This window comes from Salvelinus sp. IW2-2015, linkage group LG15 (assembly GCF_002910315.2).
Source record: "Salvelinus sp. IW2-2015 linkage group LG15, ASM291031v2, whole genome shotgun sequence".
NCBI classification, from domain to species: Eukaryota; Metazoa; Chordata; class Actinopteri; order Salmoniformes; family Salmonidae; genus Salvelinus; species Salvelinus sp. IW2-2015.
In genome coordinates, this window is record NC_036855.1 from 1,810,482 (window position 1) to 1,819,943 (window position 9,462).

Consider the following 9,462-nt stretch of genomic DNA (forward strand, 5'->3'; position numbering starts at 1 on the left):
CTGTCACTCTATCCCAAACCTGTCACTCTATCCCAAACCTGTCACTCTATCCCAAACCTGTCACTCTATCCCAAACCTGTCACTCTATCCCAAACTTGTCACTCTATCCCAAACCTGTCACTCTATCCCAAACCTGTCACTTTATCTCAAACCACTGCCAGGTTTCCTGCTGTCTCTGCCGCTCTTCAACGAGACCATGTTTTCGTACGCCAGCGCCCCTTGGCCCCAGTCCCTCCTCAGTTACCTGTCCTTCATGGAGTTTGAGATCACCTTTCAGCCGACCAGTCCTGACGGCACGCTGCTCTACAGCGACGACGCCAGCAGCCGGGACTTCTTGGCCATCAACCTGGTGGAAGGATACGTGGAGTTCCGCTTTGACTGTGGCTCTGGAGGGTCTGTCATTAGGTACAGGCTTCATTGAAAGATCTATGTTTACAAGATATGACTTTGTTACGACTGTTTTGTAGTGTTTGTAGACTTGTGCTGGCAACTCTTTGTTCATATGTATAGGAAATGATGACTGTTTGACCCATGCTTTTTCTGTCTGTGTGTGTCTGTGTCTGTGTGTCATTGTGTGTCTATGTCTGTTTATGTACATGCGTATGTGTGTCTCTGTGTGCGTGTGTGCGCATGTGTGTGTAGGAGTGAGGAGCAGGTCAGTATAGGCGCATGGCATGAGCTGCGGGTGTCTCGTACAGCCAAGAGTGGCATCCTGCAGGTGGACAACCAGAGGCCCATGGAGGGCATAGCTGAGGTACAGGACTGGACTAGGATTTGACATTTCCAATAACTTTCCCCAAATTCCCAGGTTTTCCAGAAATCCTGGTCGGAGAATTACAGATGTCCTTCCTTTTCTATCCTGATTCTGGGAATTGTTCGATTGGGATTTCCAGAAAACATTTTGTCAGCCGGTTATTGTCACGCAAAAGACTGTCTGTCTCACGGTAATTGACCGTTAATTAACATGAACACGTTTAGCACGTGATCATTTGAAACAGGTCCTATACTCTGGATTTAGAGTTCTTTGGCAACGTTAGTTGTGAATGATACAAACCTTAGAATGTCTTAGAAATCAAACATATATGGGCTGCATGATGCGACTATAGGCTATTGATGATTTGAGAAAGTCACAAAAACATTGTTGCCGCCCATAGCATTGAATGGAAGGAAAGCCAGCGAGCATTTGGCCTCCCTTGATAAAGAAATATATAAAATAATAGCCAATCAGCGTTCAGCTAAACTGAGTGAGCTCAGCTGTGAWTGGTCCTGGTGCACACAAAAAAAGTGTCAAGGGAAGCCAGTTTGGATTTGTCTTCAGACCAATCACATCATGAGCATCACGTCATTATTGACAGATTTYTTTTTGAATTGTTGCATCTCATTGTGTTGTTGTCCTCCGGTGGCTAGCTAGCTAAAATCGTCCCTTTCCTAAATTAGCCATTACATTTGGCGATAGGGAWTTGAACTTGTGGTTGTACTTAATTCTCCGTACTGGCCAATGATTATAACGGCGAATCTGATCCAACCATAMATTCGTACATTGTTTTGCCCCTGGCCTGAGAGGATGGAAGTTCAACATGTAGCTAGACTTAGTATGCTAATGTTAACTAGCTGGCCTGGCRCGCCGTTGCCCATGAAGTTAAGCTAGCGAGCAAGTATTTTAGCCAGGTAACCTAGGACAACAAMAAATAATAGCGTGTACTGTATGAAATAGTCATATACTGTTTAGGCAACATGAAAGAGGAGGATGGCATTGGCAAGTAGAGTAAATCCACATGTTTTCACACATACATGCACACACACACACAAACACACACAGAAATCAATACCATGGACAGCCACATCATATTTAGCTTACATTGATTGGACTAAATCGTTTTTGGTATCTTTTAGTTGTCACTGTATTAGACTAAGCAGAGGAGATTAGATGATGTTGAAATAGTGCTGGAATAGTGGAGGCAGCTCCTGTTTTCTTTGCGACTTGTGGTAACTCTCTGTGGTTCTAAATCAATAGTTGTTTAGTTGTCCGAAAATGTAGGGAAACATTACCTTGCTTGACCATGCTGTAGGTCATGTAACTGTTTGTTACATGCCATATGTTTTGTTGACTTCACCGGACAGATGTTGCTCTCCGGTTTTGTAATGAAACAAATGTGTGGTTGAATTTATTCTGCCACTGTGTCCAGAGTGCATAAAAGGAGATTACCGTGACKCAATGCTCACGTGGAATTTTACTGCGTTTTTCTTGTCCAATTTTTACTGAATTTTACATTTCTCATAACTGCCTGTAATATGTTCACCACAACATCCCTACACTTGACCATGTAACCTGACCAGGTAAAAACTCTAGGGAACAGTGTTTACCTAGGTCAGGAGGCATGGTAAGGAACAATTCTACTGTGACTTCACTCTACTGTGACTCTCCTCTACTGTGAATACTTACCTCCTACTGTGACTCTACTCTACTGTGATATCGCTCTACTGTGACTCTACTTCTAACTTGGACTCTACTACTTTGACTTACTGTAGACTCTACTGTGATCTACTCTACTGTACTCTACTCTACTGTGACTTACTCTACTGTAATTCTACTACACTTCGTGACTGTCTTACTGTACTCTACTCTACTGGTGACTCTACTCACTTGTCATCTTCTCTACTGTAACTACTTACTCTACTGTGACTCGACTCTCTGTGGACCTACTCGTACATGGTACTCCTACGACTTCTACTCACTGTGACTCTACTCTACTGTAATTACTAACTACACTGTAAACTCTATTCTATGGTGACTCTACTGTGACTCTACTGTACTGTGACTGTACTGTGACTCCTCCTCCTCCAGGGAGCCTTCACTCAGATCAAGTGCAGCTCTCCTCTGTACATCGGCGGAGTTCCACAATATGACAAAACCAAGAGGGCCGCGGCCGTGCTCCGCCCCTTCAGCGGCACCATCCAGAAGGTACTGTTTCTGTATAGATGACTCAGGTTGAGGGGCTGAAACAGCCGTACCTCCTGCYCTGTCACACCGGCTGCTTCCCAAATGGCCCWTAGGGCTCTGGTCAAAGAYAGTGCGCTATGTAGGGGAATAGGGTGCCACAGTCTCTCCGGGGGTCCGTTCAGTTCGATTACATSTTTGCTACATTGTGTAACGTCTTGTACTGAACGACACGTTTCTTGAACATTCTTGACTTTGAGGTACGTTTGCTCYGTTTTGGTGGGTGTGGCTTGAGGCAGTGAGTGAACGTATTTAAAGGGCAGGGGCTATTCCCGACAGCGTTCCCAAAGCCACAACCCAACCCCTCCCCGTTTTTTTTTCAGCTGGTCGTTCAGAACATCACCTGTTTCTGTTTTTAATTGAACGTTGCATTATGTGTTCTCGTACAGAACGCAGCCCAGTTGTTAGGTTCTTACTGCATGTGTCCCAGAGTTCCTAGTAAATAATGAGTCAGATGAAGAGTCAGTTGAAGAGTCAGATGAAGAGTCAGATGAAGAGTCAGATGAAGAGTCAGATGAAGAGTCAGATAAAGAGTCAGATAAAGAGTCAGATGAAGAGTCAGATGAAGAGTCAGATGAAGAGTCAGATGAAGAGTCAGATAAAGAGCCAGATAAAGAGTCAGATGAAGAGTCAGATGAAGAGTCAGATGAAGGGCCAGATGAAGGGCCAGATGAAGAGTCAGATGAAGAGTCAGATGAAGAGCCAGACGAAGAGCCAGACGAAGAGCCAGACGAAGAGCCAGACGAAGGGTCAGACGAAGGGTCAGACGAAGGGTCAGACGAAGAGTCGGATAAAGAGTCGGATAAAGAGCCAGATGAAGAGCCAGATGAAGAGCCAGATAAAGAGCCAGATATCCCACAAACACAACTGATTTGGGTTTTCAAATACATGTTAAAGTGTTGGGATGGCCCATCTGCACAGTATTTTGACTTTTGTNAAGAGCCAGATATCCCACAAACACAACTGATTTGGGTTTTCAAATACATGTTAAAGTGTTGGGATGGCCCATCTGCACAGTATTTTGACTTTTGTGTATATTTCTCCTCGATTGTTGTTAATGTGTGTACTGTGGCAAGTTGACATATATTTTACAATGGTCAACTCAATTCATTAATTTATTCATTTGTTTGTTAATTCATTCAGTACTTCATTCATTAATTTGTTCGTATAGGAGAAGGAAACAATACAATGATTGTTCATTTAAYGTTCTCCTCATCTACCTGCCCCCCCACCCTCCCCTCTACTTGTTGTGTCAGCTGGTTCTGAATGACCGCAGCATCCCACTGACCAAGGACTTTGCTCTGGGGGTGAATGTGGAGAACGCAGCCCACCCATGTGTGCAGAGTCCCTGTGCCAACGGCGGCACCTGCAGGCCCAAATGGGATGGCTACGAGTGTGACTGCTCTCTCGGCTACGATGGCCGGCACTGCCAGAAGGGTGAGAGACGGAAAATAAATTGTTCCCACGTCCACGTTTTTCACAAGTTATACTCTGTAGGCTACATTCCGTATGACAAGGTAGATTTTCAACATTTTGGTGGAAAATATTTTGCATTTAAATGTACATTTTAATGTATGTAATATATTTGAACAACATAATCTCTCCTAAGCCGTTATCTTATCTGTTTTATGCTTTCGCTGTGCAGAATGTGGGAATTACTGTTTAAACAGTAAGTTTTCWATCACCATTATGTTCGTAAATACTAGGCTACCTCTGTTCATCTACCATATCAGACTTTAATAATGTTGTTTGTACACTTTTTTTGTTTACCTAGGGTATATTTACTAGGAACCACACAGAACAAACAGGCAAAAACCAGGAAGGAACTSATGAATTTGTAAATCAGAAACTCTCAAATTCGTTGAAAAACGTGTTCWGTTGCAAAATATTTTGCTACAGTGTGCACTAAYGAATACACCCCWGTTCATTATCCTGTGCAGCRTTGTCTGTGTCCCGGTTCCCCTCAGTTAGTACCATGCTTAGGAGGACATCTAGTGGCCACATTGTGTAMATGTTATTTTCTTTTCAGCTGTCACAGAGGCCATTGAGATTCCACAATTCATTGGCCGCAGCTACCTCACATACGACAATCGTGAAATCCTGAAAAGGTTTGTCTACGTGTGTGTGTGTGTGCGTGCGTGCGTGCGTGCGTGCATGTACGTGTGCTTTAGAGAAAACACTACCACTAAAATAGTATTTTCTGAAGCATTAGGTTCAGACAGAAATACTATGACTTCAGCAGTAGTTGAGTTATACTGCATGACATAGTTTCTGTAATTATCTTTAGTCAGATGATGTACACTACACAGTCAGCCAATGTGAGTATAACCCAGTCAACTAGAAAGCCCTCTGGGTTTGTGGGATTTTAAGGAAAGTGCTGAGTGTGCCACTCTGTGCTGACAGATCCTGTGTGTTTCCCACCCCAGGGTTTCGGGTGTCAGGACCAACATGTTTATGCGCTTTAAGAGCACTGCGAAGGATGGTCTGTTGCTATGGCGAGGCGACAGCCAAGTGAGGCCCAACAGTGACTTCCTGTCTTTAGGACTGCAGGATGGAGCACTCATTTTCAGGTGAACCCCTGACCTCAGCAAACACCCCCGACCACACCTTCCCTTTTCCCAAGGATGAACCCCTGACGTTACACATCACTCGATCACACCTTCTTTCCCTAATGGTGAACCCCTGACGTCACACATCCACTCGAGTCCACACCTTCCCTTTCCTAATGGTGGACCCCTGACGTCACACATCACTCGAGTCCACACCTTCCCTTTCCCTAATGGTGAACCCCTGACGTCACACATCACTCGAGTCCACACCTTCCCTTTCCCTAATGGTGAACCCCTGACGTCACACATCCTCAGTCCACGATCACAGTACCCTTCTTCCCTAATGGTGAACCCCGGACGTCACACATCACTCGAGTCCACACCTTCCCTTTTCCTTAAGGGTGAACCCCTGACGTCTCACATCACTCGAGTCCACACCTTCCCTCTATTCCCTAGCTGCGTGTCATACTTAAGAATCTAGAACTCTGCTAAAAATCCTCTATGTCGCTAAGCAGCACTAAAACATGGTCTGGAGGACCCAGGCTGGTAACATACTTGCCCAGCCTGTCTTTCCGTAATATTTGGGACAGTTCCTGGATTACAGATTAAGGCCAGGATGATTGCCATTCGTGTTAGATCCGCAATATAGCGCAATTTGCATTTAAAGGTCATTTCCGATTGAGAATTAACATACAGTTGGGGAGAACAAGTTATTTGATACACTGCCGATTTTGCAGGTTTTTTCTCTACCTGACAAGCACTGTAGACAGAGAGTTCATTGTAATAGAGTTTCTATCACTTAACTTGATGAGTACACTTCACTATGAGCAGACCGGAATCTAAAACAAAAATCCAGAAAATCACATTGTATGAATTTTTAAGTAATTATTTGCATTTTATTGCATGGACATATAAGTATTTTGATACATCAGAAAGCAGATCTTAATATTTGGTACAGAAACCTTTGTTTGCAATTACAGAGATCATACGTTTCCTGTAGTTCTTGACCAGGTTGCACACACTGCAGCAGGGATTTGGCCCACTCCTCCATACAGATCTTCTCCAGATCCTTCAGGTTTCGGGGGCTGTCGCTGGGCAATACGGACTTTCAGCTCCCTCCAAAGATTTCATTGGGTTTTCAGGTTGGGAAGACTGGCTAGGCCACTCCAGGACCTTGAGATGCTTCTTACGGCGCCACTCCTTAGTTGCCCATGGCTGTGTGTTTCAGGTCGTTGTCATGCTGGAGACCCAGGCCACGACCCATCTTCAATGCTCTTACTGAGGAAGGAGGTTGTTGGCCAAGATCTCGCGATACATGGCCCATCCATTCCCCCCTCAATACGGTGCAGTCATCCTGTTACCCTTTGCAGAAAAGCATCCCAAAGAATGATGTTTCCACCTCCATGCTTCACGGTTGGATGGTGTTCTTGGGGCTTGTACTCATTTCTTCTTCTTCTCCAAACACGGCGAGTGGAGTTTAGACCAAAAAGCTCTATTTTTGTCTCATCAGACCACATGACCTTCTCCCATTCCTTTCTGGATCATCCAGTATGGTCATTGGCAACTTCAGACGGGCCTGACATGCGCTGGCTTGAGGCAGTGTGACCTTGCGTGCGCTGCAGGATTTTTAATCCATGACGGTGTAGTGTGTTACTAATGGTTTTCTTTGAGACTTGTGTCCAGCTCTCTTCAGGTCACTGACCAGGTCCTGCCGTGTAGTTCTGGGCTGATAACTCACCTTCCTCATGATCATTGATGCCCCACGAGGTGAGATCTTGCATTGGAGCCCCAGACCGAGGGTGATTGACCGTCAATCTTGAACTTCTTCCATTTTCTAATAATTGCGCCAACAGTTGTTGCCTTCTCACCAAGCTGCTTGCCTTATTGTCCTGTAGGCCATCCCAGCCTGTTGCATGTCTACAATTTTATCCCTGATGTCCTTATACAGCTCTCTGGTCTTGGCCATTGTGGAGAGGTTGAGTCTGTTTGATTAGTGTGTGGACAGGGTCTTTTATACAGGAACGAGTTCAAACAGGTGCAGTTAATACAGAATGAGTGGAGACAGGAGTGCTCTTAAAGAAAAACTAACAGGTCTGTGAGAAGCCGGAAGTCTTACTGGTTGGTAGGTGATCAAATACTTATGTCATGACAATAAAATGCAAATTAATTACTTAAAAATCATACAATGTGATTTTCTGGATTTTTGTTTTAGATTCCGTCTCTCACAGTTGAAGTGTACCTATGATAAAAATTACAGACCTCTACATGCTTTGTAAGATAGGAAAACCTGCAAAATCGGCAGTGTATCAAATACTTGTTCTCCCCACTGTATTGCAGCATTTACCGTGAATGCATTCTCCACAAATGCGGGAAACATTGCCTTTAAAAGGTACATAGCCCTGAAAAGGATGAATCCCAGTTAAGCCTTAAAAACTACTCTTAGACTAAAAGTAGACTCCGGTACACCATTTTGTTGGTCCAGGACTAGGCATAATCGGTATCTGGAAACCAACCCTTTGAGTTGAGCCTTTGTCGTATGTGCATTGTTTCATTCCTGGCTGTGGATGATTGTAGCAGTAGTTAATTCCAATGTTGTCTTCCTGTGTCTGTAGCTATAACCTGGGCAGTGGTGTGGCCAATGTGATCGTTCAACGGAACATTCAGCGATGGGAGTGGCACAGAGTAAGGCTGTCAGGTGCTTTTCAATGCCTTCTCACTTGGAAATTAAATAAGAAAATGCATTACATTCTACTATGGTTTCTGGGAATGCAACATAATGTGTCTTAGCAGTGGCAAAACTTGTATGACATTGTAGATTAATCTCCCATTTGATCTTGTATTCCGTTGAAACATTTTGTTGCATATGGAATCAGGCAGTGTCTAAAAGACATTTGGAAGAATTTTGGAGGTCTGTCTCATTGCTTCAATTGGACTTCTTTAGACAAGTCTGGGAAATAGACATTAAAACTGTGTGTGTTATGTTATGTTGTGTGTGTGTGTGTGTTTCTCTGCCTTGATGTATGTGCGTATCTCCAATGTAGTCTCTAGGCCAGTGTTACAGCGGCATCATGGGCCACAAAAAAAGACTGAGAAATGACAGTAAAATGACAGGAATGACAGTAAATGTACATGTATTGTACACCAAGACCCCATCAATGTACAGCCCTTCCTCTATGTAGAATACATCCAGATTTGGGGTCCAAGTGGATTGATTCTCTCATGGACCTGCTTAGTGCTCCATTTTATTGAGCTAACATCCATTATTATGAGTGTCAGGGATAAGGTAATTTAAGGAAAAGGGGAAGAAAGAAAGATGAAAGGGACTAGTATGGTAATTTCTACACTCTCCATCTGAAAAGAACTCTCTAATTCCCATCATCTCTCTCTCCGCTGTTCATATCTGTGTTATATTGCCCAAAATTGGAGGCGAGGGAGAAGCTTTGGTATCCCTAGGTTCTCTGAAATCTTGTTGGAGTATAGGGTCCAAGAGTGTGTATGTTTCCCGCTCCGGTTGCCAGCATTCCTACACTTTATGTCTGAAACTAAATGAGTTGTGGGTATAAAACTGATGTTAAGTTTCCCTGCATCTAAAGTCCCGGCTACTAGGAAGCACCGCCTCTGGGTGAGCAGCTTTAATTCTTGTTTGCTTATGGGCGGAGATACAGCCCTCATTCAATGCTGGTCTTTGAGGCTCACGCCTTTCTGACGCTGTTGGTTCGGTATTAAACAGCACTAACAAAGGAATACAGAACTCTCTCTGGTGACGGTAATGTAGTCAGCAGGGCTTACTATCATGGGAATACGTCATAGACACTCTAGAAGGCGAAGCAGATAGTAGACTCGAGGACTTCCTTAGATATCGGGTTACCCACCCGCCGCCCATTTTCTACCAGACGCAGCTGTTCTATCACTTGG

The 9,462-nt window shown here is 44.1% G+C and overlaps 1 protein-coding gene across 1 annotated transcript in view; it reads left to right on the forward strand.

Annotated features, from left to right (window-relative positions):
- LOC111973937 (pikachurin) overlaps positions 1 to 9,173 on the forward strand; it is a 45,177-nt gene extending 36,004 nt beyond the window's left edge. The window contains exons 15-23 of the mRNA XM_024001390.3: positions 162 to 405; positions 643 to 754; positions 2,846 to 2,962; positions 4,255 to 4,435; positions 4,644 to 4,667; positions 5,028 to 5,106; positions 5,425 to 5,568; positions 8,160 to 8,229; positions 9,141 to 9,173. Coding sequence (XP_023857158.3) covers positions 162 to 405; positions 643 to 754; positions 2,846 to 2,962; positions 4,255 to 4,435; positions 4,644 to 4,667; positions 5,028 to 5,106; positions 5,425 to 5,568; positions 8,160 to 8,229; positions 9,141 to 9,173 — 1,004 coding nt within the window. The remainder of the gene's footprint in view (positions 1 to 161; positions 406 to 642; positions 755 to 2,845; positions 2,963 to 4,254; positions 4,436 to 4,643; positions 4,668 to 5,027; positions 5,107 to 5,424; positions 5,569 to 8,159; positions 8,230 to 9,140) is intronic.
- The last annotated feature ends 289 nt before the right edge of the window (positions 9,174 to 9,462 follow it).